Source organism: Pezoporus wallicus, unplaced genomic scaffold, assembly GCF_028554395.1.
Source record: "Pezoporus wallicus isolate ANWC-B61680 ecotype Strahan unplaced genomic scaffold, APGP_CSIRO_Pwel_v1 contig_7461, whole genome shotgun sequence".
In the NCBI taxonomy this organism is placed as follows: domain Eukaryota; kingdom Metazoa; phylum Chordata; class Aves; order Psittaciformes; family Psittacidae; genus Pezoporus; species Pezoporus wallicus.
Genome location: NW_026637976.1, coordinates 1,142,928 through 1,170,388, shown reverse-complemented (window position 1 = coordinate 1,170,388; position 27,461 = coordinate 1,142,928). Strand labels below are relative to the sequence as shown.

The window sequence follows — 27,461 nt, the reverse complement described above, 5'->3', positions numbered from 1 at the left end:
GGGATGACTATGGGGGGAGATACTGAGGGGAGATGAGGGGCAGCCATGGGGTGTGAGGGATGGCTATGGGGGGAGATACTGAGGGGAGATGAGGGGCAGCCATGGGGTGTGAGGGATGGCTATGGGGGGAGATACTGAGGGGAGATGAGGGGCAGCCATGAGGGGTGAGGAGAGAGTATGAGGGGAGAGCAGGGGTGGCCATGGGGTGTGAGAGATAGCCATGAGGGGAAGATACTGAGGGGAGATGAGGGGCAGCCATGAGGGGAGAGCAGGGGTGGCCATGGGGTGTGAGATATGGCTATGGGGGGAGATACTGAGGGGAGATGAGGGACAGCCGTGAGGAGAGAGCATGAGGTGAAAGCAGGGGTGGCCATGGGGTGTGAGGGATGGCTATGGGGGGAGATACTGAAGGGAGATGAGGGGCAGCCATGAGGGGAGAGCAGGGGTGCCATGGGGTGTGAGGGATGGCCATGGGGGGAGATACTGAGGGAGATGAGGGGCAGCCGTGAGGAGAGAGTATGAGGTGAAAGCAGGGGCAGCCATGGGGTGTGAGGGATGGCTATGAGGGGAGACACTGAAGGGAGATGAGGGGCAGCCATGAGGGGGGAGTATGAGGGGAGCGCAGGGGTGGCCATGAGGTGTGAGGTATGGCCATGAGGAGCAGCCATGAGGGGTAGGGGCAGCAGCTATACTATGGGGAGGGAGGGGCATGAGGGCTGTCTGTGAGCGGGAATCACGATGGAGAGCCATGAAGCGAGCTCAGTTCGCCCTCAGTGCCACGGGTCAGCGGCGGCCTTGGCAGCGCTGAGGAGCGGTTGGACCGGACGGGCTTAAAGGGCTTTCCCGCCACAGTAGGATCTAAGATGGCGGCTCCGCACCATCGAGACGCGCTCTAGAGAGGCACCGGCAGGACGGGCACTTCCGGTTCCGCCGCGGGCCGCTGGCGGAGGAGGGCGGCGGCGCCATCATGAGCTTCCTCAAGCGGTTCCCGCCGCCGGCCGAGGGTGTCCGGCACCAGCAGCCCGACACCGAGGTGGTGCTGGCGGGGCGGTCGCTGGGCGCCGGCACCCTGTACATCGCCGAGAGGTGAGCGGGGGACTGGGGGTCTGTGGGGCGGGGGTGCGTGTGATGGTGCTCGGTACCCCCGTAGGCCGCGCCGTGAGGGGCCTCCCTGAGGGATGGTGGAGCACGGGGCGGGAGCGGTGTGCGTGTGTGTGTGTGGGGCTTTATGTGCGGTGTGGTGCGGGCGAGGCACTGGAGGGAAAGGAAGGGATGCAGAGGGACGTGGACAGGGTGGAGAGATGGGAGCTTGTGAACCTCATGGAGTTCAACGAGGTCCTGCCCCTGGGTCGGGGCAATCCCAGCACAAACACAGGCGGGGGGAGACCAAATGGAGCAGCCTGAGGAGAAGGACTTGGGGTGCTGGGTGAGGAGAAGCTCCCCATGACCCGGCTTCAGTGTGCGCTTGAACACAGAACCCCCCCCCGTGTGCTGGGCTGCACCCCCAGAGCGTGAGCAGCAGCTCAGGGAGGGGATCCTGCCCCTCTGCTGCGTGAAGGGGAGACCCCCCTGCAGCCCTGATCCAGCTCTGGGGCAGCAGCACAAGAGGGACGTGGAGCTGTTGGAGTGAGGCCAGAGGAGGCCATGGAGATGCTGCGAGGGCTGGAGCAGCTCTGCTCTGGAGCCAGGCTGAGAGAGCTGGGCTGGGTCAGCCTGGAGAAGAGAAGGCTCCTGAAGGGGAGACCTGAGAGCAGCTCCAGTGCCTAAAAGGGCTGCAGGAAAGCTGGAGAGGGGCTTTGGACAAGGGCCTGTAGGGACAGACCAAGGGGAATGGCTTTAACCTGCCAGAGGGGAGACTGAGCTGAGCTCTTAGGCAGAAGCTCTTCCCTGTGAGGGTGCTGAGGCGCTGGCCCAGGGTGCCCAGAGAAGCTGTGGCTGCCCCATCCCTGGCAGTGTTCAAGGCCAGGTTGAAGGGGGGGTTCCACTGTTCCTGCTCTAAGTGGTGTTTTAAACAACACCGGAGGGAGCAGCACAGCACGGAAGCCCATTGGCCAGTGCATCCAAATCACAGCACTCTTGTTCCCTTGACAGGGGAGTGGGTGGTGTGGCTGGGGGCTTTCTGCTGTTAGTAACTGCTGTGGTTCTGTCAAGTCTCTCTGGTCACATTAATCATGTGGACACTGAATGTTCTCAACATGCAGGAATCAGGCTGGTTATTCTGGAAAGTGTTATCTGAGCACTTCAGAGTTTCCTTTAACTCCTCCTGCATTGTACAGTTGAAGAACACGTTTTGTTGATTAAAGTCATTTTCCTTAATCATGGAAAACCACTCTAAATAGAATGTATTTCTGCAGCAGAACAATGTTGTTAGAACAGAAACATTTAAAACATGCAGTGAGGACTGGATTGTCTTTTAGCACCTTTAGGATCCAAAGCATTTACACAATGTCTAATATTATTTGCGAGGCTTTTTCCCCACCTTAGCTTGTTGCTGATGTTCCTCTTGGAGCAGGATCGCTCTGCACTTGCAGTTTCTGTTCTGTTCAGTTGTTTGCTTGCAGATACAAGGGCTTCTGTTCATACAGCATCTCCTCTCATGATGTATAATGTTGAGCTGCCTTGTAACTTGCTTTCAGTGGAGTTTTGTGAGGCACACACGTCTGCCAGCTTCCTCCCAGCATGTTTCAGCACGTCACAGGGCTCTTACTGGAGGCATTTGCTGGTAATGAATAAAACCACTGGTGTTTGCAGGAGTGCTGTGCTGGAGGGGAAGCTGGGCAGCAGCACAAGAACTGGGCACCAGCACAAGAACTGGCCACCAGGGAGGACAATGTGGCTTTGAAGCTGTACTGACTCTGCATCAAGAGCTGTAAACACAGAGCTGTCCCATCGAGGCCAGGAAGGAAATTCCTTGCTCCCACTTCACTCTTGCTCTCAGTCTGACTTCCCGAGGCAAGGAATCTTCTGTGATCTTTCCATGGGTTTTTGTCCTCAACAAAAACTTGTAAACACCAAGTTCTGCACATGGGGCAAGTCTCACTTCCTGCCCCTCAACACTTCCATGCACTGTGTGAGTTCATCCATCACAGACACCCAGATTTAGATGGGGTTTGACTTCTGGGCTGCTGGAAGGACACTGATCTCTGGGATATGAAGGAAGAGGCAGCCCAGTTGTGACAACTTGTGCTGCCTCCTGCAGTGGTTAGAGTGAGAACAGGGGGAAGCACAGGCTATGGTACATAGGTTGTGAGGGGAGAAACCCCCATAGCCTGGCTATGTTAGCTCTGCTGATTATAGATCTGGTTGTGTTTCTACACACAGGCCATTGTAATCCTCCAGAAATTACACTAGTAATAGAAACCACAGAACATGTGGTAGTTTGAGTTACAAATCCCACTCTCAAGCTGCTGTAGTTCTCTTTGGAATGACAGATACCTACAGGGAGGAGAAAATGAAGTGGTGGGGGGGGATATGCAGGGTTTAGTGCAAATGTGTTTTGGGTCCTGTAAGAACAGGTTTCTTTTACCTCAGCCATCACTTACTGTATTAGGGCACATCCAGGACCATGTGTTACCCAAGAGTGGAGTAAATGGTGTGTCCATAATTACTCAGTGTTTTGGGGTTGCTTTGCAGGTATGACTCAGGTGCATCACCTTCCTCTGTTAGTTTCTAACTTGTCTCTTTTTTTCCCCTTTCTCCTTGTTAGTCGCCTGTCTTGGCTGGAAAACTCCGGAGTTGGCTTCTCCTTGGATTATCCCACCATAAGTTTACACGCTGTCTCCAGGGACCTGAGTGCCTTCCCATGGGAGCACTTGTACGTCATGGTGAATGCCAGATTTGAAGGTATGCCTGAAGCATTGCTTGGTGGTGCCACACGGTCCTGTATGGCATGATTTCCCCTTCAAAACCAGTGAATTTGGGGTTTAAAAATGCCATGCTGCGTTCAAGTATTTTCTGTTTCATTCTCTGAAGGATAAATGTTACAGTAGAGTTTTGCTCTTGTCTTGTCAGAGTCATGTTTTGCTCTCAGCACATGACTCTGTATGACTGGAGCTGCCTGGAATCTGTTCTCTGCTCCCTTACACTCACTTTAAACAGTTCCTTTCCTCTGCCTTCCCCCGTGATTCCAGCTTGAGTATCATTTCTGCTGTATTGAATGTATGTTAGTGGTGCTGCCAGCGCCAGGCTTGAGGAATTCCTACTGTTTCATGTTAGCCTGGAAGCTTTAACTCATTATCTCCCACAGCTTGCTTAAAAGCCATGGAATAGCTCACGTCACCAGGCTGAATGGATCTCTGTCTGTTTCCTCCAGAAGCATTGACTATTCTTGCTGTGAACTGGAGAAAACAAACTGTCTCTTTGATTATTTGTGTGAGGGTTTTCTATAGTTTTGATGTGTATTTGGTTTTTAATTGTCCTGGCGGACCTATTAATACCTTAAGTGTGTCATAAACTGCCGTGTCAATGGAAGAGTAATGAGTGTTGAGTCTTGAGCAGGTCTCTTTCCCCTTCATGCCTGTTAGTGATTATAGTTAAAGGTTCAAATCTGGCATTTTATTGTGCTTTAAATAATCTATATCCTGAAAGTTCTGCAATAGTGAGGAGGCAAAGGTGCTTTTACATTATTAATATTCTTCATTATTTCCTCCTCTTAGATTAATAATGTTCTCTGACAATCCATCACTGCAAATAATGAGGACTGCAACTAAGAGGACATTTATGTGTCCAACCTCGTGGTGGTTCTTCCCCATTTTCCTTTAACTGTGTTTAGTTTGAAGTAATCTGAGCCTAGTGTGACAGAAGATTTTGTTTTCTAGCTTTGAATTCATTCTGACAATGGAGGTTGAAAATATGGTTTCCTGAGACAGATCATATCTATAGATCATAAACAGTCTGATTATTATGGGTGGGTTTTAAATATATGGGCTCTGGCTACAGTAAATCTTCTCCAGCAGGTAGATCTGTTTAGTTGTCAAGTCTGTGATCTTAAAGGTCTTTTCCATCGCTTTTCCATCTTTTCCATGATTCCATCGCTGCCCTGCAGTTCTCAACTGCTGAATCATCTCACACTCAAACCTCTCCACTTGTTTGGCTGCAGGAGTCTCCGTTCTTTGTTGGACAGGGGACATTTAGTTCTTCCTCTGGAAGTTTTGGTTGTGCTCTGTATGTGTGTGTGCACACGCATCAGCCTCAGCCCTGGTTTGGGAAAGGGCACTCCGAGGTTGACTTCACTGAGAACAAAGAGCTGGGCTCAGCTGTGACAAGCTGAGCCTGCGGGTGGCTGTTGGAAAAGGGTTGTGTAGCTTCCTTGGAGACTTCAGTTTTGGGGGCAGCTGCCTGGCAGCTTCTTGGCTTCTCCCTGGTCTTGGTGATGCCAGTTCTGTGTGGGATAAAAGCCACTCTCAGTGGAACAGCCTTGACTGTATTCCTCTTGTTCTGTAGCACATAATGCACTTCTGAGGCTGACAGCGCAGTGTCCCCAGCTTAGAGGGATCAACTGCAGCCACATTTGTGAGGTTTATACTCGTGAAAGGTAAACTGTCAAGCTGTTGCTTACTTACCCATTTATGTAGTGCCCAGAGGCTGGGAAACAGGGTTTTGCACAGTTGGTATTGGCTCTGGGTGTATTTCCTACCTCTGACATCCTGCTGGCCTGCTAGGAGTGTCTGAAATCAAGTACAGATGCTCTGTAAACCTCACAGTGCTCCAGGTGAGGCCATGCTGGGAGCTGTTGGTTTCATGACAGTGATGCTCAGGATCCCTCAAGTTCAGGTGATCTAGTATATGTACCTAGCATTGTGCAAGGAAATTATATAAGGAAGATATCCTTGGATACAAGGAAGAAGCTCTTCCCTGTGAGGGTGCTGAGGCGCTGGCACAGGGTGCCCAGAGAAGCTGTGGCTGCCCCATCCCTGGCAGTGTTCAAGGCCAGGTTGGACACAGGGGCTTGGAGCAAGCTGCTCTAGTGGAAGGGGTCCCTGCCCGTGGCACGGGGTTGGAGCTGGAGGAGCTTTAAGGCCCCTTCCAACCCAAACCAGTCTGAGATTCTGTGGTAATCAGTGGGGATTGTGAGGGTTCAGAATCAGGCAGTTTTCCTGCAGTATGTGAATAATCCTGTGGCTATTCCCAAAATCTGAAATTGTAAGTGGAGAAGCTTCTGCATGACAAGTGGTGTTGAGGTGCTGTGGGAGGACCTCATGTATCATATCCATCCTGTGGGTGGGAGCGGGTTGGTTTGTGCCTCTCCAGGTTTCTGATGTGGTTATCTGTGTGTTTCAGAAATAAACATGTTTCTCTTAAATCTTTCCATTTCCTAAAGAGGCGGAGACAAAAGAGGCTTCTGTGGCTGAAGGGGAGGAGGAGGAAGAAGACAGCGATGATGATGCTGAACCCATTGCAGAGTTCAGATTTGTACCTAGTGACAAATCAGCCTGTAAGTGAAGAGAAAACTGGTTTAATGTAAAGTCCTGGCTGTATGTGGAAGACAGTGGGGTACAGAGATGGGAATGATATCATCCTTCAGGGTCCTTCTCTAATAATTTGATTTCTGTGTGCTGGAAAGAGCAAAGTAAAGTGTTTTATCCTGCTTGAAGCTGGAATAATTCATGCAGCTGCTTCTCAAGGAAAATTCCAATGCTTAGAAATAGAGACTTCAAATACACAACAAAGAACCTTATCTATGCACATTTGCAGAGAACCTGTATGGGAAACGGCTGATGAAATACAAATTCAGTGAGACTTGAGTCAGCAACAGTCTCATTAGGAACATGCTGATGCCCAGAGGCTCCCACTGGGAAACAGTTGTGTCCCATCTGGTGTGGAGCATACCAGATCTAGGAGTCAAGAATCTTATGTGTTAAATATTGTGGGAATCTTGTAGTGGGTAACACGGACTGATTGTCCAGAGATACACCTTTATCAAGGTCCCCAACACAAGAGGGATGTGGAGCTGTTAGAGCCAGTCCAGAGGAGGCCATGGAGATGCTGTGAGGGCTGGAGCAGCTCTGCTCTGGAGCCAGGCTGAGAGAGCTGGGCTGGGTGAGCCTGGAGAAGAGAAGGCTCCTGAAGGGGAGACCTGAGAGCAGCTCCAGTGCCTAAAGGGGCTGCAGGAAAGCTGGAGAGGGGCTTGGGACAAGGGCCTGTAGGGACAGGCCAAGGGGAATGGCTTTAACCTGCCAGAGGGGAGACTGAGCTGAGCTCTTGGGCAGAAGCTCTTCCCTGTGAGGGTGCTGAGGCGCTGGCACAGGGTGCCCAGAGAAGCTGTGGCTGCCCCATCCCTGGCAGTGTTCAAGGCCAGGTTGGACACAGGGGCTTGGAGCAAGCTGCTCTAGTGGAAGGTGTGCCTGCTTGTGGCAGGGGGTTGAGACTGGATGAGCTTCAAGGTCCCTTCCAGCACAAACCAGTCTGGGATTCCGTGAAATAACGGGAAAGTGCTGTTCAGAGGATAAAGCTCCAGGCTGGATCTGGAAAACCTGTTTTGTTTCTTGCCTGGCTGCAGGTTGTGGGGTGATGTTTCAAATACACATTCAGTGGGGTTCTCGTAAAGGAATGTTCTTAGTCTTTTTGCTCTTTCAGTCTCTCTTGCCTGCTGTGGTGGGTATTGATGGATAAACAAGGGAGTTTTGTGTGTGTTTGTGTCCCTGCAGTGGAAGCCATGTTTTCAGCTATGTGTGAATGCCAAGCTCTGCACCCAGACCCAGATGATGAAGATTCAGACAACGACTATGAAGGGGAGGAGTACGATGTTGAGGCCCATGGTTTGTAACACTTCTTCCTTTGAAATACCAGTCAGCACCTCCATACCTGCTGTCTGTGATGGTTTGGTCTCTTTAGAAGTTCCTTTTTTGTTGCTCCTCTTGCTGAAACATTAATTTGCGAGAGGCACATAAACCAACTTAAAATCTGAAGGAAATCTGTCACAAATCACTGGAATTCAGCAAAAACATTGTTCTCGTGCTCAAAAGCCCCAAGACACCGGTATCAGCCTTTGCTGGTCCCAGTGGATGTGTTTGCAGAGGTGTGTGCTCAATTCACATTGCCATGTATGTGCTGTAATTGATGTGAGCAGCCTTTTAGTCTCAGCTGGCTCATCTGAACATAATTTACCTGTCTTCTTGTTCCTCCTCCCCTGCTTGATGCAGGCTCCTGAACTCCTGATAAACACCAACTTGTCTCCACAGAGCTACAGCAAGGTGACATCCCCAGCTTCTACACCTATGAAGAAGGGTTGTCACATTTAACTGCAGAAGGACAGGCCACGCTGGAGAGGTTAGAAGGCATGTTAGCCCAGTCTGTCAGCAGCCAGTACAACATGGCTGGAGTCAGAACAGAAGACTCAATAAGGGAGTTTGAAGGTAAGAAATGCTTTTGTTTTCATACTATTGCAGAATTCCAGGTTGGAAGGGATCTGGAGGATTATCTGGTCCAATCTTTCTTAGGGAAAGCATGACCTAGACTAGATGGCCCATCACCCTGTCCAGCCCTGTCTTAAGTGTCCAGTGTTGGGGAATCCACCACCTCCCTGGGTAGATTATTCCAATGGCTGGTTGGAATCTCCCCAGGAGTAACTTGTGCCCATCACCTCTGTCTTTTCCATGAGACTCCGTGTAAAAAGGGAGTCTCCATTTCCTTAGTAGCCACCCTTTAAATACTGGAACATGGGGATAAGGTCCCCCCTGAGCCTTCTTTGCCACAGCTGCTCACTGTTCACTCCTATGGAGCTTGTTTCTGCCAGGTCCTTTTCCCAGAGCTGCTGTAGCCAGGCAGATCCCAGGCTGTGCTGCACTCTGGGACTGGGTTTTCCCAGGTGCAAGACCTGACACTTGGCCTTGCTGAGCTCCATCAGGTTCTTGTTATCCCACTCTTCAGCCTGTCCAGCTCATCCTGCAGGGTGGCTTCTCCTTTCCAAGTGTCTACTTCCTCACTTAGTTTGGTGTCATCAGCAGACTTCATCAGGGAACACTTGGTCCCATCACTCAGATCCCTTATGAAGACATTAAGCAGCATTGGACCCAATATCAGTCCCTGGGGTACCCCACTGGTGAGAGGTTCCCACTTGGAGAAGTAGCTGCTCATCACCACCCTTGGGGTGCAACCTATCAGCCAGATCCCACCCTCTGCATGGACCACTTGTCCAGACCGTAACCCATCAGGTTCTTTAGGAGGAGGCTGTAGGAAACCCTGTCAAAAGCCTTGGAGAAGTCCAGGGAGACAACGTCCACCACTCACCCCATGTCAGCATTGTCATAGAAGTTCATGAGATTCATCAGGAAAGACAAACTGAAGCCTGTATGAGAGCAGTGGTTCTGCAGTCTGGCTCCTTCTGTTAGAGCACAATTAAAGCTATTCAAAGGAATCATGTAGCCATTTGCTACACCAAAACCTCATTTAAAGATGGAATAGTTTAACTCTGGGATTTAAGTCATTTTAGTAAGATGGGGTGAGATGAGGTGGTGGGAAGCAGCTATGGCTTTAATTGACCAGCCAGTTTCCTGTCCTGGCCATCTTCTGTCAACAGAGGGCCCTCGTTCCCTTTGCTGTTAATATCACCCGTTTGTGTGCAGTGTTGTGTAGCTTGGCTGTTCTGTTTTCAGATGGGATGGAGGTGGACATAGCACCAGTAGTTGCGGGGCAGTTTGAAGATGCAGAAGTCGATCACTGAGGAGGCCACGTGCTGCTGTAAGTCCTGCTTTCCAATCTTTTTCAGTATGCAGAGCCTTCTGTCTTTGTGATGTCTATAATGCATGTGATCCCAGATCTCCTGCAAGGAAGATATTGGGATAATGATGACTTAGAGAAGAAAAAGGTAGCTGTAGTTAGTGCAGATGTGGAAAGATGCTCAGTGATCTGTCCAAAATTGCCTGTTGGTGTAAACAGTCACCTGCATGGAGGTGCCTGTCTGGAAGTTCAGCCCTTCATTAAACTCTCCCATCTCAAAGGCTCTTAGATGCTGGAGTTGTTGCTAGGAAGTTATGTCCTTAGTGTCTGTTATTTCACTCTGTGTGCAGGAATTCCGAGGCCTTCCAATGGGATGGAGCACTTGACAAGTGCTGTGAGTCCATCTCTTCCTTTACTGCAAGCAGAGCAGGAACAGTTGCTGCTAAAGCTACTGAGCAATCTGGATGGGGTTGTTGTTAGAGACAACGCTCTGCTTAGGTGGCTGTGCCAGTGACCATCACCTGCACTGCTTTTCTCCTGTTGGTGGCATTACAAGACATGCCAGTGTTTCCTTGACACTGGGAGGAGATGGAGAGCAGCTCATTCTGGGACTGTATGGAGATGCACAGTCACAGCAGGATGGTGATTCCAGCCCTGCTGCAGCAGTGCTCACCAGTGCAGTGTTTGCCTGTGCTGCTGAAGCAGTGGTATGTTGTCCCAGTTCTTCTGCCTCTCTCAGGAGAGGCTGCTAGATCTTGCCTTGCAGCAGGCACAGAACTATCCCACTTGGAATGCTGGAGAAAATAGTTATGGGCAGTATCTGAAAGGTCAGGGAGGAAGAAGGAAAGGGCAGGGGAGGAAAGGGACACAGGAAAATGACATGCTGAAAAATTCAGTGGAAATTGGTTTGGGACTACACTGGGAGAGAGGCTGCAGCCCCTAAGAGAGGCTGTTGTGGAGCAGTGATACACATCTGCTTCCCTCCTCTGCTCTTCCTTTGCCTTTGCTGTTAATACTCATGCAGTAAGTCTGAGTAGCTCCGTGCTCACTGATCTCAACCACTGCTGTGGGTCCTGAGTTAGTGTTTATTGTTGAGTGCAAGAGCTCAAACCTTGCCCACCCTGGGAAGGACTTTGCAGTACAGGGAGTTCTCCCCATAAAAGTCAAGATACTTGTTGCCTCATTGGACTTAAGTTGATAAAGGAAAACTCTTCAGCTGTAGATGAAGAGCCTCTTAGTGAATGGGAAGCTTGGCTCTGATAATTCCATCTCCAGGATGATTTTGGTTTGTGTTTTATGAAAAGAATAAGTAATTGTGCTGTTGAAAAGTCAAATTTGAATGTGTATTTGAATACTTGGCCAGGATTAAGGAGAGTTCATGGCTGGTGGCAGATCTCTAAGGAGCCTGAAGTGCTGGTGGAAGTGGTGTTGACTGATCTCCTAGCAAAGCACCAAATCCACTCTGTAAGAAGTTGTTTTGGTCAGAGAAGTTATTCCTGCTGCTTAATCTGTGCCTTCCGTGGGGCTGCAGGTGGCTGTGGGGGATTAATGCTGTGAGAGGTGACTGGATAGGGAGTCTGCTGTCCTGCTTGCCCTTGTCCTTACTGGTCAGAGCTGAGGAGCTGGTCCCTGCCAGGGCAGATCAAGTGATGTGCACGTGTAGTGATGCTGTTCCAGGTAGCAGCTCAGGAGCTGTGGGTGTGATGGGCCTTTCTGAACCAGCCTGAGTGCATTTATGATGTTATTTAAGTAAGTTCAGAACTCTGGGATGTACAGCAGCAATAAATAACTGAAGGTGCCAAGTGACAAGAACAGTTCTTAGAGACCTGTGCTAATGAGTTTTAGCATGAGGCTGAGGGTAGCTTAGTTCTACACTCTGTAAACAGCAGAGAGGGAGCATGCTCTGATCTTCGTACTGAGTCACTGCTGTGATCTTGTCTATGGAGCAGCTGAGCCCATTTAACCTTCTGAACCACAAAACCACCGTGCAAGAACATGTTGTTAGTGACCTGTTATGGAGCAGAACACTGCCCTGCTGCTAAAGCGATGCCCTTGTGGGCTGCTCATGTTGCATATTCCTGCTCATTACCCAAATGAGATGTGGCAGTTGCCCACCAAAGCTCCTGGAGACGTGCTGCCGGTTCACGTGGGACGTTTCCACTGGTGTTTAATGAGCAGTTTTGTGTCTGGCACATCACGAGTTGCAGTTTGTTGTTCTGGAGTGACTAGCATGGCTGTGTGTGGTGGTGCAGTGGGTTGTCCTTAGCTGACCCGAGCTTAGAGCTGCTGCCAAAGATGTTCAGCCCTTGTGAAAACCGGTGGGTTTGCAGTGAAATGCTGTCCCCTGTGCTGCAAACAACGATTACCTATGACTTTGTAAAGATAAATAACCTTTAATCGTGTAAACTTGGTGTCTTGTATCTTTCAGATTCCTCTTGTGGCACTTGCAGAATAAGCTGTAAAACTGAAGGCATGGCAGTGACTATCAGGAGTTAACCTTTCTTTTAATGACCTAAGCTTCAGACATCTAAGGTCTAAAAATGCTTTTATAGATGTTTAAACCAGGGTTTGACATTTGTGACCACTATGGGCTTATTTAAGCAGCCAGAACCAACCAACAAACCCAATAAAACCTCTTTGCATCTAACACTTGAATGGGGCTAATCAGGGGGCATTCAGAGAAGCCTTTGTAGGAGTTCTGGGACTCGAGAAATCCAACTGTAAGTAGAACAATTTTAGATTGTCCTGGAATTCCCTGTATTTTTGTACCTGTTCATTGAGGTGGGTAAAATGGGACTAGAAATGTTACAAAGCTGGACTAAAAGGACATAGGGTCAGCCAGGGACTGAAAGCAAAGCTACATGTAATGCCCCTTAAGTGACTGGGGTCAGTTCTGTGCTATCCCTTTTATTTCTCTGAGAGCAGGGTTTGGGTGGGAGAGGAGATGGACTAAGAGTGTAAAGTCCTGAAAGAGGGAACTGTTTTGTGTCTTTGTATCACACGTTAACAATGTTGTGAAATAAACTAAGATTTCTTTTGTATCTCACAACCAGCTCAGTGCTGCAGGTTTCAGTCCATTCCTTCAGCAACTGGTGATTCTGAGCCCATGTCCTTTGGGTTTGGTGCATTCTTGTAGAGCACAAAGTCCAATGGAGCCATTTCCTGGGCCACCTGCATGTGAGGACAAGAAGGCAGAACATATTCAGAGGGCACCTGTAATACAGAATTAGTCTGACCCATCCCAAACTTGGGAACGCAGATTTAAATGGCCAAAGCTTGGTCCTGCTGCAGCCTTCCCTGCTTCATCTCTGGGTGCTGGTAGTTTTGCCATGGGGCAGTGTCAGCAAATTCAGGTGTTTCACCCCCCAGCATTCAAATGAAAGTTGTTCTTGATTTTCATTTGATTTGTTAGGTTGACTTGTGGATTGTTTTCAGTATTAATATGTTGGTAGATGAGCAGTTTTCTTTACCAGCCCTGCACTCTTGCAGTTACTTTGAATGGTCCTGCTCTGCTCAGCACATTAAGACATGGTGTGATTTCAAGGTACGTGAAAATTATAACTACCCTTGATGAATATTCATTAAGAATTACGGCCAAATTAGTGGCGATTTAATAGTGGTGTGAACTTGACATTGCTGAATACATTGGGTATTAGTGTTATACAAGACATTCTAGAAGAATGTCTTCACTAGCCCCTTTGTATACATAAATTGGAATCATACAATGGTTTGGGTTGGAAGGGACCTTAAAGCTCATCCAATTCCAACCCCTGCCACGGGCAGGGACACCTTCCACTAGAGCAGCTTGCTCCAAGCCCCTGTGTCCAACCTGGCCTTGAACACTGCCAGGGATGGGGCAGCCAAAGCTTCTCTGGGCACCCTGTGCCAGCGCCTCAGCACCCTCACAGGGAAGAGCTTCTGCCTAAGAGCTCATCTCAGTCTCCCCTCTGGCAGGTTAAAGCCATTCCCCTTGGCCTGTCCCTACAGGCCCTTGGCCAAAGCCCCTCTCCAGTTTTCTTGGAGCCCCTTTAGGCACTGGAGCTCCTCTAAGGTCTCTCCTTAAGGAGCCCTGTCTTCTTTAGGCTGATCCAGCCCAGGTCTCTCAGCCTGGCTCCAGAGCAGAGCTGCTCCAGCCCTTGCAGCATCTCCTCTGGGCTCACTCCAACAGCTCCACGTCCCTCTTGTGCTGTTGCCCCAGAGCTGGATCAGGGCTGCAGGGGGTTTTCCCCTTCACACAGCAGAGGGGCAGGATCCTCTCCCTGAGCTGCTGCTCACACTCTGGGGGTGCAGCCCAGCACACCAGGGCTCAAGCACACATGGGGAGCTTCTCCTCACCCAACACCCCCAAGTCCTCCTCAGGGCTGCTCTCAGTCTGACCTCTGTGCTTTATGGACTTTGCTTTCACACGCTGTTATCAGTGAGGTGGAAGCTGGCCTCTAAGCCAGTAAATCCTGGCTGCCTGTGGGTTTGTATCTCTACTTTCCCCTGGCTGCCTGCTTTTATGCTTGATGACCTTTGTTCTCGAGACCTTTTCCCTGTGGGCCTCATGGGCTCAAGGGAGACATGCAAATCAGTTCATTATGTCAGGCCTATTTGTGCAAGAAATGAGGTTAATAACTGAGCCTGAGTAAGCCAATGAAGGCAAAGTCCCAGGGAGGGGGAAAAATTATGTCCAATGTATGGATCACTTTAAAATAGGTAAAAAAGCAGCAAAGCCATAGAGTGGGAAGTAGAATGCTCCCAAAGCATCTGTTTAGAAGCAGTGGGTAATGTGTTAAAAGGACATGTTTTTTAGAGGTCTCACACGCTGGGTTCTGTTCTAGCAACTCTCCAGGGCTGAGTTACAAACAGGCAGATGAATTAAAACCAGCTGAAAGATTACGTCTGCTTGCGCTCAGTGTGGTGTGTGTAGTCCCTGCTGTGAGGAGTTTTACTGAAGACAAGTAAGTCTCCTTTATTAGGCTTACGTTAGTACCCAAGAGCTGCTGACTGATCACCCAACAGTTGTCATCAGTGTATTAGCAGGCTGCTTTGGTTTAATGACTGAATACAGGGTTGTGGGTAAGACTCTTGTATGATACCCAAAGTTTCAAGTTCAGACAGCTGATTTTGAAATATAACCTTAGAGGTACGTAGGATAATTAAAATGAGAGAAGATTTTATTGTCACAAGGAAGAAATGACATGAGAATGTTTACTTCCCCAGCTCTTGCCTGAAAAGGCAGCTGACAGCAGCAGCTGGTCAAGACTTGGTTCATCATTTGACTGCAGAATAAAACCCAACAAAATCTGTCTGATTCCTTCCCTTTCTCTCAGGATCTGGGCTGTTCCTACTGGTAGCTTTGTAGAACTGGTTAACCACCTCCCCTCTCAAACCTACTTCCTGTAAAGTGAAGTCTTCAATTTAAAAACTATCGGCATATATAAGAATTAAGATGCTTTCAGAAGAATCCACCTCATGCTACAAAGACGACTTAAGGGGATGGTACCTATTGGTGGTGTTCTCCTCAGTGGAGGGTATAAAGGTTGGTTGTGGCAGTTTGTGTATGTAGTGCTTTAATTTCTTTACCTGTATTGCAAATTCATTTATTAAAGAAAAACATCTGGTAAGAGTTACATGAAATCAAGTTCCACATGATTCATCCCTATGTGCTGTATCTATTTTACTGTGTGAAGAGGCAGCAGTGATCTCAGGTGAAGTAGTTTGGGTTGGTTTTTTTGCCCAAAATGCCCTTTTTTGTGTGTGTGACTACAGACCTTTATGGTACTTTATTACTGCTTTTTCCACTCAAGAGAAATATTCAGCCAGCTGCAGTGGGATGGGATGGGGCAGAGCCTTCCCAAAGGAAGTGAGGAGTTACTTACCTGCATTCAGTTATTAGTAAAACAGTGCTGGTCCTACAGACTGTTAATATCGGTGTAAGGTGTCTCTAGAATAGAGCTATGGGGCCTCTTCTAGGGAGCAGTGTAGCCTTTCTTCCTCTCCTGTGTTGCAAGGAGGAGTATGATGAGATCAGTAGAAGAATGGAATCTTCAGCTTTTTTTATGCAGGTGCCTTCTACGGGAAGAAATCCAGCAGTCGTTACAAGGACTGAGTGTATCTCTAAAATGAGCTTTGCAAACTGTTGTAATAAAGGTCAGCAAATGGCACTTCTGGCTAAAGTGACAAAGTTGCAGAGTTTTAACTGTCCTTCACATTCCTAGGGTTTAATGGTGGCACGTATCTCAAGATCCCAGTGTGCTATTACTAAAGAAGTGTTTGAATACAAAGTTGGAAGTCAAAGATTTCAAACATGAAGTCTGGAAATACAGCTGAAAGGTGGTGCAGAAGTTGAGGTCAGCAGTTTTCTGGCAGCTTCACATCTGCAGATGTTGAAAGTGTATTTCAATGTCGCTGCTTGGTGTCAGAATTTGATGGCTCAGGAGATCCGGGGAAGGATTTCACCCCATATAAAAGCCACAAGTATTGTACCTGAAAAAGAAATCACATGGGTGAGTTTGTGAGCAGCATCTGTTTTGATAACCACATTGGTTTTAGGTGACATCAAGGGTATAGCACAGTGAATTGGGCTTTTTGAGGAGTATTTTTTTAAGGTCATTCTAGTTTAAAGTTTATTTTGAAGCTGAAAAATTATAGAGACTATGGGTTCTTATTAAGAAACATAGAATATCTCAAGTTGGAAAGGACCCAGAAGGATCACAGAGTCCAAAAAAGGGCACCTGGATACGGTTTGAGACCTTTTTGTTTCTCCTGGAAAAAACCTGTATTCTGTTTCAGAAATGAATGACAGCACTCCTCACCCAGAACTTGTACCTTACGAAGCTCCCTACATCACCAAAAAGCTTACTGGAAGGGATTATAGGCAAAAGTTCTTCCCTCTGAGGGTGGTGAGGTGTATTTTCTGTACTTTAATGACAAATCACTGTTGATGAATTGTTACAGACTGTAGCATCTCTCCCTAATCCCGTTCTAAATCCGTCAAAACATGGTTCCATTTGAGTTAACATCTGATGACTGTCTTAAGTCAAAAATCACCTGAAGGCTTGCTGCAGAGCAGGATACATCTTGCTAAGTAAGTAGGAGATGGTGTTTGAGAACACCTCCTGTTTGTTTAGATCACTTGCCAAAACCTTCAATCCCAAGTACTTAACAACCTGGAAAAGCTCCAAATGATTTCAGGTAGAAATCAGTCAACACACACAAAGCTAAACCTGGCTTTTGAGAAGTATGATGTGTTCTGTCAGGACCAGGTGATGCTCTCACCAGCTTTGCCTACAACACTTCACTAGCTACCAACTGGAACAGCACACAGGCTTTTATCTTACTTATCAATAGCTTATTCTATGTTCATATCCTGCTTGGTTATCTTAATATATCAAAATGATATTAAAGTGAATTTTAGTTAGCCTAAAACTTCTGTCTCCATTTTTGACTGAGAGTCAACACAAGCAGAACATGCAGAGATAAAACCTCAGACAAGAAGTTCTTTCTTTTAACTGGTGCTCTTTGAGATGTTTCCTGTTTATGTTTCATGTCCTCTTGTACCTTCCTCGCTGTGGTACCTCCTAATAGGATTAACAATCATGGAAGAACTAGGGATTAGCAGACAGCTTCTTTATATACCCTCTACACAGCAAGCTCAGGAGCTGTAGGGACTAACTGTGAACAACCAACAGCATGGAGCAGTTTCACTTGCACACAACTCAAAATCCACAGCTTCCAAATTAAAACTGTCATTTAAGTTAGAGAAAATCTAGTTATTAATATTGCTTATTCTTGAATTGAGAAGAGATTGTTTCCAACCACAACTGGGGGGAAAAAAAACACAGAATGGGAACTGCAAAGTTTAGACACTATGGAGATAAGAAAGATTTGGTATTATAATATAATTAGGAAAGCATTTTTTAAGCACTTGTGCTAATACCTATGGGTTTTTTAATTACTCATCCCTATGTTCTTGTATAGTGTCACAAAGCAAGACAGAAACTGTGCTAACCAGGATGTTTTTCTTTCTGAGCTTAATCAGGCTAATATTCACTTCCGGGTGGCCTCTTCTCCTTTTAATACTCTGGTGGAATCTACAAGTGGGCCCTTGGTCAGTGGGAGCATTTGCAATGTACCTCAAACAGGCTGGACTGTAAGACCAAGGTATAAAGTCCCGAACGACAGGCAGCTCTGAAAGGATCCAGAGTAAATGGGTGTTGGTTTATAACAAACCAGTTAACCTTACCTAAACACTAACCTTTTCCCACATAGGACTGTGCTGGTGTGGTTGATTGGTAGGTACATTTTCTTGCTCAGAGTATCCCAGAAGTACTTAGACTTTGAACATAGAATCAGATGGGTTGGAAAAGACCTTTAAGATCAAGTCCAACTGTTCCCCAGCACTGCCAAGTCCAGCAATAAACCATGTCACTGAGGGCTTCATCTACACATGGCATCTAAACTAAGCAATGATTTAACCTAATATGGTTGTTTCTTAAAATGAACTTACTGTAACAGCAGATGCTATTTTGTCAATGAAACTGGTGTTTAAAACTCAGTTTCAGATGCTTGAGTCACAACAGAACACTACAGGTGCTCCACACAGAGCATTACACAGGTTAGAAATCCACAAGCCTGCATGTGCAGAGTGAATGCGACTGCAGCCCAGAAAGCCAACTGTATCCTGGGCTGCATAAAAAGGAGTGTGACCTGCTGGTCAAAGGAGGGGATCCTGTCCCTCTGCTCTGCTCTCATGAGACCTCACTTGCAGCATTGTGTGCAGTTCTGGTGTCCTCAACATAAAAAGGACATGGAACTGTTGGAACAAGTCCAGGGGAGGCCACAAGGATGATCAGGGGACTGGAGCAGCTCCTGTATGAAGATAGGCTGAGAAAGTTGGGGCTGTTCAGCCCGGAGAAGAGAAGCTGCGTGGAGACCTCATAGCAGCCTTCCAGTGTCTGAAGGGGGCCTACAGGGATGCTGGGGAGGGACTCTTCATTAGGGACTGTAGTAAGACAAGGGGTGATGGGTTCAAACTGAAACGGGAAGTTTAGACTGGATATAAGGAGGAAATTCTTTCGTGTTAGGGTGGTGAGGCACTGGAATGGGTTGCCCGGGGAAGATGTGAATGCTCCATCCCTGTCAGTGTTCAAGGCCAGGCCATGCCTTGGGTGCCATGGTTTAGTGTGAGGTGTCCCTGCCCATGGCAGGGGGTTGGAACTGAATGAGCTTAAGGTCCTTTCCAACCCCAACTATTCTATGATTCTATGATTCTGAATGACTTCTACACAAATGCCTCCCATGGCAGGGGGTTAGAACTGGATGATCTTAAAGTCCTTTCCAAGCCAAACCAGTCTGTGATTCTATGATTCTGTGTTGTAATTGACTGTGTTCTAGAATTCATTAAAGCATACTATCAAATGAAGAACACCAGTTCCTGATTTCTGAAGCAGGTATAGAGTAAGACTACCTCAAATACATAAAGTATGAAGAACTTACCCAAGGACGGTGCTACCCAATATACTAGTGAGTAACTCAGAAACTTCTCATAGAAACAGTGTGGGTGTAATGACAAAGCCAATGCTGGGTTAAATATTGCTCCTGTGAGATTTCCACCTGCAGTAAAATGCAAACAATATGGAATCAAACAATGTGAAATCAAATCTTTATTAGTATTTATTCTAAGTTAATACTGAAATGCACATACACAATACTAAAAGCAATGTACACCCTGCAATAAAATGAATTAGCAGAAACCATTTGAATGGATAAACTCTTCTGTGTTACTTACCTGATGGCAGGGTTAAGAGATTAACTGTTTTCTAAAATGCTTCCAAATACCTGAAGTGTAGACTGTAACCTCTTTTATCTCTCCCTAGCAAATACTCTTTAAAGAGATGGGTTTGCCTCATGTTGAATGTTTCTGCTGATAAGCTCTTTTAGTCTGTAGCACACTGTTAGAAGGGGGAATGGGTTTTATCCTGCCAGAGGGGAGACTGAGATGAGCTCTTAGGCAGAAGCTCTTCCCTGTAAGGGTGCTGAGGTGCTGGCACAGGGTGCCCAGAGAAGCTGTGGCTGCCCCATCCGTGGCAGTGTTCAAGGCCAGGTTGGACACAGGGGCTTGGAGCAAGCTGCTCTAGTGGAAGGTGTCCCTGCCCGTGGCACGGGGTTAGAACTGGATGAGCTTTAAGGTCCCTTCCAACCCAAACCAGTCTGGGATTCTATGAAGTTGTTCCCTGCCCCAGGCCAACCCCCCAGTTTCTATCCTGGGCATGACATGCTGTGGTATGGAATACCCCTTTGGCTAGTTCGGGTCAGGTGTCCTGTCTCTGCTCCCCTCCTGGCTTCTTGTGCCCCTCCTTGCTGGCAGAGCATGAGAGACTGAAAAGTCCTTGATTTAGATGTAAATGAAGTTGCCTCGACATTCTCTAAATAACTAGATCCAAACACATTACGTTGTGGGGACTAAACTGTAATTACACAGCAGATGAACCTGCAGCTGTTTTAATTCTGACATATGTTGTTCCTCTCATCACAATCTTGCAGGAAAAGCATTACTCACAGCAAAATCCTCTGTATTTCTGTATTATTTGTTACTAAACACCCCATATCTGTTTTATCTGTTAATCTGATCCCATCAAATCTAATTGTGTTTAGTTTCTTCAAGTTCCTTCTTAATTTTCCCTAAATAAGCTCTGCACTCCCCCTGCGTACAAATACTGTAACGTATTTGTAATGCTGTAACCCTCACTTGTATGAGCATCAGTTACCAAAAGCTTTAGTAAGGTCTTTGCCATTTTCCATTTCTCTATATAGAATATAGTCTCTCTATACAGATATTCCTCTATACAGAACAGTCTCCTTATGATTTCTTTTACTGTTATTCCACGTCAGGAAGATTTTAACCTTTGTTGATCTACTCAGTTTCCTCTGGTTTAAATGCGTTCTCCAGCACAACTCAGATTTACTGCGCACACCTACACATTTAGTCTGTTACTGTGCACTCTTGACACATGAAGAACTTCCATGGTTGCCCGGGAGGCCATCTACAGTCATTCCATCTACTTCTGAACTCACTGCTTCTGCTTTTATAGCCACAAACAGACATTTAAGAGTACAATTTCATTATCAGGATGTAGCTGCTGTTTGTGAACATTAAACAGACGTTTAGCTGCTGTATTTCTTCAATATTCATTACTAATAACTACTGGAATATCAACCATGGGCCAGGGCCACTTGTATAATCTTATTTTAAAATGCTTTTTAGACATCTCAGTCTGTGCACCAGACTTACGGCAAAAGAAGTGTAACATCTATGTTGTTGGACCCAGGAAAGCTTAAAAAGAGGAAGTAATTAGTGCTCCACACATGAGAGTCATTTTAACACTTGAGTTTACTAAAAGCAAACCCAAAATTAGGAAGAAACTTGGAATTAAATATATATATGTAATTTCTACTGTGCTGTTTTAGGCTCAGAAAGATTTAACCAAATTCATGCAATTCTGACTTCACTGTAAAACTGCTTCTAAATGAAAAAGCCCTCAAAAAGGTGTATTTGCACTTGGGCCATGCCAAGTACAAGGTCCTACACCAGGGTTGGAGCAATCCCAGGCATGGCTACAGGTTGGGCAAAGAAGAGATTCAGAGCAGCCCTGTGGAGAAGGACTTGGGGGTGTTGTTGGTTGATGAGAAAATGAACATGAGCCGGCTTCAGTGTGCGCTCACAGCCCAGAAAGCAACCGTATCCTGGGCTGCATTAAAAGGAGCGTGACCAGCAGGTCGAAGGAGGTGATCCTGCCCCTCTGCTCTGCTCTTGTGAGACCTCACCTGCAGCACTGTGTGCAGTTCTGGTGTCCTCAACATAAAAAGGACATGGAGCTGTTGGAACAAGTCCAGAGGAGGCCATGAGGATGATCAGGGGCTGGAGCAGCTCCTGTATGGAGACAGGCTGAGAAAGTTGGGGCTGTTCAGCCTGGAGAAGAGAAGCTGCGTGGAGACCTCAGAGCAGCTTCCAGTGTCTGAAGGGGGCCTGTAGGGATGCTGGGGAGGGACTCTTCATTAGGGACTGTAGTGACAGGACAAGGGGTAACGGGTTTAAACTGAAACAGGGGAGGTTAAGACTGGATATAAGGAAGAAGTTCTTTCCTGTGAGGGTGGTGAGGCACTGGAATGGGTTGCCCAGGGAAGTTGTGACTGCTCCATCCTTGGCAATGTTCAAGGCCAGGCTGGACAGAGCCCTCGGTGACATGGTTTAGTGGGAGGTGTCCCTGCCCATAGCAAGGGGGTTGGAACTGGATGATCTTAAGGTCCTTTCCAACCCTAACTATTCCATGATTCTATGATTCTATTTTTACTCTTACCCGAATTAAATCATTTCCCAAAGGAAATATCCAAAGATAGTCTTTAGCAATATGTATATGGTGTGCATCCTTAGCTTCTGAATCACTGCCTTCATATGCAAAGACATAATGTTCTCTTTTTCCTTCTATTTTGGAGAAGAAACAGCAAATGCAGAAATGGAGCTTTTCTGCACAAGTTGTGCTGTAAAAATTTGGTCTGTGGAAGACTGGATGTTAAAAAAGATCCAAATATTTTTAACTAGAAAAACTAGAAAAAAAACCCTAAAGGAATAGCTTGAAATTTTGAAGCTCCTGTATAATCTGACATTATTTGTTGCATACCCAATACCGATATGGGGTACACACAACAGTGACATGTCAACAGTTACTTCTTCCGAACACCTTCACTGTCACCATATAAATGTAACTGAATAGTTCTGAGCCCTGCATGTGTATCAATACACTTGGACTGGGATAAGCCATAGGGATATGGGTATCCTTCAAAATAACACCCAAAATAAACTGGAATTGGAGATACTCTTGCTTACAGCCCCTTTTTTTAGACAGCAATTCTTCCACCTACAGCTTTCAAACCCATAGTAGAACATAATTCATGAAATGAAATGTGATATATTATGGATGAGGTGTATTTTCTAATGTGTCTGGTTCATTCATAACTAATAAGCACAGGTCCTGAAGGCACAACTGATGGGGTTTTAAAATCGGAGTGTAAAACCCAAATCAGCATGGTTTTATATTGTAGATTTAAGGAGAATGGAGTGTATTCTGAGGAATGTGTGTGTAGATGTCGGCAAAGGGAAAGATCTACCAAGAAAGGTTTGAGAACCTTTTGGTGTCCTAAGTACCTACCTAACCTCCCACTGAAAAGAGATCTATTACACTCCAAGCCAGTGACAGGAAGAAATGCATAGCTGCAGCATTTTCCCACATTTGTTATAACAGCTCCATGATAGGAATCTCTGATTTTGTGCCTTCCTCTAATTCAGAGGCTTCAATCAACATCTTAGGAGTGAAGAGGAAACACCCAAGTTCATGCCTACAACAGGGGAAGGACAGCACTTTTCACCTTCCTTTTGAAGCCGAGTGTATAGCAAAGAGTGCAAACCTTAGGAAGCTTGGAGCAGAGTGAACAAGAAAGAATGAGATTCAAAAGAAGCATGGCCAACAGGTCAGGGGAAGGGATCCTCCCCCTGTACTCTGCTCCTGTAAGATCCCCCTGCAGTCCTGATCCAGCTCTGGGGCAGCAGCACAAGAGGGATGTGGAGCTGTTGGAGCGAGGCCAGAGGAGGCCATGGAGATGCTGCGAGGGCTGGAGCAGCTCTGCTCTGGAGCCAGGCTGAGAGAGCTGGGCTGGGTCAGCCTGGAGAAGAGAAGGTTCCTGAAGGGGAGACCTGAGAGCAGCTCCAGTGCCTAAAGGGGCTGCAGGAAAGCTGGAGAGGGGCTTTGGACAAGGGCCTATAGGCACAGGCCAAAGGGAATGGCTTGAACCTGCCTGAGGGGAGACTGAGCTGAGCTCTTAGGCAGAAGCTCTTCCTGTGAGGGTGCTGAGGCGCTGGCACAGGGTGCCCAGAGAAGCCGTGGCTGCCCCATCCCTGGTAGTGTTCAAGGCCAGGTTGGACACAGGGGCTTGGAGCAAGCTGCTCTAGTGGAAGGGGTCCCTGCCCATGGCAGGGGATTGGAACTGGATGAGCTTTAAAGTCCCTTCCAACCCAAACCAGTTTGGGATTCCACTAAGTATGGGATAATACTAGCTTCAGGATCTACTCTCTGGAATGCACATGCATTTTTATAGTAGACTTAATGCTCAATTAAAAGAAATTGAAAGAAAACTGTCCATGTAGCACAGGGTGTTCTGTACACAAATACAGACAAACTGTGCTTGTTGAAGAGGGGAAAGGAGGTCTGATCATTCCTAGTACATGGGGATCAACTGCACTCGACAGTCGTAACAAGTCCAAGTTTATGACAAGGAAGAGAAGGAAGTGCACAACCTTCTCCTGTTAGAGAAAGGTCTGAGTCCAGCCTGGCCAGTGACAGGGGCATGAACCCCTTTCATGTCCTGTCAAAAAGAAAGCCAGTGTGACACATATTATTGTGTATGACTATTTGCTAAGTAATAAAAGAATGTTAAGAACCAGGAACTCAGCTTTTTATCCTTGTAAAAGAGGGAGAATGACTTTTAGCTACACTTCAAATGAGGAATTCAGAAATACATTTGATGTGCTAAAATGCACTGACACCTTCCCTCTGCCTTCAAAATTAGTATTAGGAAGTAGTTCAAACTGCCAAATTAATGCTTAGAATTCTCTATGGGCTTCTTTTAATCTTTCAGGTATTGGCTAATTTCAGGTAAATGTAATGAGTAACCGTTTTTTTTCATTAATACAGCTGAAAATTCGCCTCTACTTTATTCTACTATATACTATTACGGTTGATAGCATAACACAGTTAAACCTTTTACACCAGATGTCAGGGTCATCCCAGATGTTTGCTGCTAAGAGAGTGATTTCCCTCTCTCATAACCGGATTTGATCATTTCCTGAATGACTGTGGTGGGGGTTGTAGCACAAGCACTTCTATAACCATCTCACCTCTCCGTATCCCAAACGACAGAATCTCCTTCCCAGTACAACCCTGCAGGGTGCCAAGTGACACAACAACTCTGGTACTTCCCTGGGGGCAACGGGGAGCATCAGCTGGGGAATGAAGTTCAGACTGACTCCCCTCACCACTTCCTTCCCACTCAACTGATGCTGCCCAAGTGACAGTGTCCCTGCACTGGGAAGCCCGGAGGTGACAACCAGGCAGAGGCAAGGACATGGATACACAGGGCACTACAGAGACATCAAGCTCTTGTCAATGCCACGATACAACAGGCACCTGATATATTCCCTTTTCTACACTTGGTTTCATGAAGTATTTTATCATTACTGCATGTATGCTACAAATGACCATTCCTGCTTCTGCTGTGAGGATTTAACACAGTTAAATAAACTGCACTGCTACGCATTATGCATTATTTAAATGCAGAACTTATGCCATATCACACCAGTCTGTACCCTGCTGTTGCACAATCCGTGCTGTTTTCCTTTCGCAATGCCATTTAGGAATCAGAGCACACTGAAATCTCTCACGTTGTATCAAGTTGGGTTATGAAACGATTTTAACAGTGTTGTGTGAAAACCTTTCCTTGTGGATTTGACACTATGTTACATTCAAAACTCATTTCATCTGTAGCCCCACACCTGCCTGGAATCTAAATCAGGGAAACTTTACATAAACTCTGCGTATGTTGGACCAAAGACTCTCCTTGATGCATTGTTTGTAGTGCAAGAACAATACTTTTACATCTTAACGCTTTTAAGTCAATAAACCCCCTCCTTCTGGAACAATTTCACTGCAGGAACAGAGAAGACCAAAGACTAACCTGCATACACGAGCATGGTGATGAGAAGAGCCATCAGATGGACTCTGTATTTGGGGTTAACTCTCTCCGCTCGCAGCAAGGTCAGCTGGAAAACGGCAGAAAAGAGCAGTTCTATGCAGAACGCCTGCATCACTGTAGTCTGCATGGGGCTGCTGCAGCCCTGCGAGAGGGCTCCAGAATGTGCCTCTGCCATCCCTAGGCTCCAGATACAACGCACGAACACCCTGGCAAGCACCGCAGCCACGAACTGAGCGGCGATCTTGAGCCCTCCCGTCTTGAGCGCTATCCCACCGCTCCACATGGGCTGCAGCGTGCCGCAGGGATTGCATGCGCTGCCGGTCAGAGTCAGGCCGTGCAGGACGGTGAAGCCGTAGGTGAGGCTGAGCGCGACGTGAGGCTTCGGCTCCACGTTGCCGAGCAGGCAGAGCTCGTTCGTGCAGGCACAGATCTGGAAGGTGCTCAACAGCTCCGTGAGGGCGGTGAAAAGGCGGCGGTCTGAGTACAGCCGGCGGCGGAGCAGTCTCTTGCACAGCCCCACGGCCACCACGACGCTGGTCATGAAGAGGAGCGAGACCCCAGCCCCACCGACAGCCATGGCGAGAGGCTGACAGGACGGAGGGCTTCACGCCGCTCCAGCCCCACCACCTATGGAGAGAAAGGCAGCAGGAGGAGGGAGGGAAAATGCCCACCCCTTTCCCTTGCCAGCTTCGGTCCCCACCTGCTCGGAGCCTGCGAGGCGCCTGACTCACCCGCCGCTTGCCGGGAGCAAAGGGCAGGGAGCCCGGCTGCACCGGGGGGGAAGGCAGGGGGATCCCTGCGTCCTCCTGGAAGCGGCTGGGAGGAGAAAGGTCTCCCTTTGCGGTGCTAAAGGAGCACGGAGCGGGAAGAAGGGGGCTCCGCTCTCCCTCAGCGGTGAGGCGGGCGAGCTCCCCTCAGCCAGCCGGAGAGCGGAGAAGGTTAAAGCGGGCCCCCGCTGCCGGCGGACCCGGAGCCGAGCCCCAGCCCCTCAGTGGAGCCGGTGGCTCTGCCTCCCCGTCGGCAGCCGTTGGAGGGGAAGCTCCGTCCCCTCAGCGGGGTGAGGAGAAGCGGCGGCCGCCTCCTCCCCAACCGGGCCCGCCGGCGGCGAACGGGAGGGGTGAGGGAGCGCGCATGCGCGGGGCACGAAATGGCGGGGGGGGCCACACGGGGGTGTCCGCTCGTTCCCGCCCGCGGGACGATGGCGCTGAGGGGCGCTGTGGGTGTTAATTCACGTTAATAAGTAATTAATAGGTCAAGGGGAATGGCTTGAACCGGCCTGAGGGGAGACTGAGATGAGCTCTTAGGCAGAAGCTCTTCCCTGTGAGGGTGCTGAGGCGCTGGCACAGGGTGCCCAGAGCAGCTGTGGCTGCCCCATCCCTGGCAGTGTTCAAGGGCAGGTTGGACACAGGGGCTTGGAGCAAGCTGCTCTAGTGGAAGGGGTCCCTGCCTGTGGCAGGGGTTGGAGCTGGAGGAGCTTTAAGGTCCCTTCCAACACAAACCACTCTGGATTCTATGACCCCATGAAATCTAGAACCAGCAACACGACAGGACTTGGTAAGTTTGGGAGTAAAAGAGTATCGGGGAAGCCCATCTTCCAGGAGGATCATTTGGCTGTGAGAAACAGGGATGTTTTTACCAGGAGGGGTTAAAACCAGCGCTTAAATAACGATAACGTAAGGAGAGGGAGGGAGAAACTGGCAGAGTTGTTCCTATTTGGCTTTTTTGTTTATGCAAGATTAGATGTCAAGAAACGTGGCTGAGGCAAGGCAATGCACTTGATGGTGTTGGGTCATTATGAAAGTCCTGAAGCACCTGAATTGAAGCAAGTGCTTCTCCCAGTAAGGATGTTCTGTAGCTGTACTATGGAAGACCAGGTACATAGGATCATAGAATCACAGAATGGGTTGGGGTGGAAAGGACCTTAAGATCATCCAGTTCCAACCAGGCTGCCATGGGAAGAGACACCTCACACTAAACCATGATACATGTATTGAAGGTTTTGGATGAAATTAAGC

At 47.7% G+C, this 27,461-nt stretch overlaps 2 protein-coding genes across 3 annotated transcripts; one reads left to right on the top strand and one right to left on the bottom strand.

Annotated features, from left to right (window-relative positions):
* Positions 1–913: 913 nt before the first annotated feature.
* CLNS1A (chloride nucleotide-sensitive channel 1A) lies at positions 914–12,709 on the top strand. The gene is made up of 7 exons (XM_057408572.1): positions 914–1,086; positions 3,707–3,843; positions 6,320–6,433; positions 7,647–7,757; positions 8,181–8,354; positions 9,594–9,678; positions 12,086–12,709. The coding sequence occupies exons 1-6, from the start codon at positions 968–970 to the stop codon at positions 9,659–9,661; spliced, it is 723 nt and encodes a 240-aa protein (XP_057264555.1). The 5' UTR covers positions 914–967; the 3' UTR covers positions 9,662–9,678; positions 12,086–12,709.
* On the bottom strand, positions 12,143–26,229 carry AQP11 (aquaporin 11). 2 transcript variants are annotated; one of them, XR_008972071.1, is made up of 4 exons: positions 25,429–26,229; positions 19,141–19,257; positions 15,522–16,128; positions 12,143–12,828 (listed from the first exon to the last, which is right to left on the bottom strand). XR_008972071.1 is itself a non-coding variant. In XM_057408570.1 (3 exons), exons 1-3 carry the CDS (start codon positions 26,021–26,023, stop codon positions 16,076–16,078), a joined length of 765 nt encoding a protein of 254 aa, XP_057264553.1. In that variant the 5' UTR covers positions 26,024–26,229; the 3' UTR covers positions 15,214–16,075. The 2 variants fall into 2 exon arrangements, 1 of the variants encoding a protein (XP_057264553.1); XM_057408570.1 differs by lacking the exon at positions 12,143–12,828 and having other exon boundaries at positions 15,214–16,128.
* Between the last annotated feature and the right edge of the window lie 1,232 nt (positions 26,230–27,461).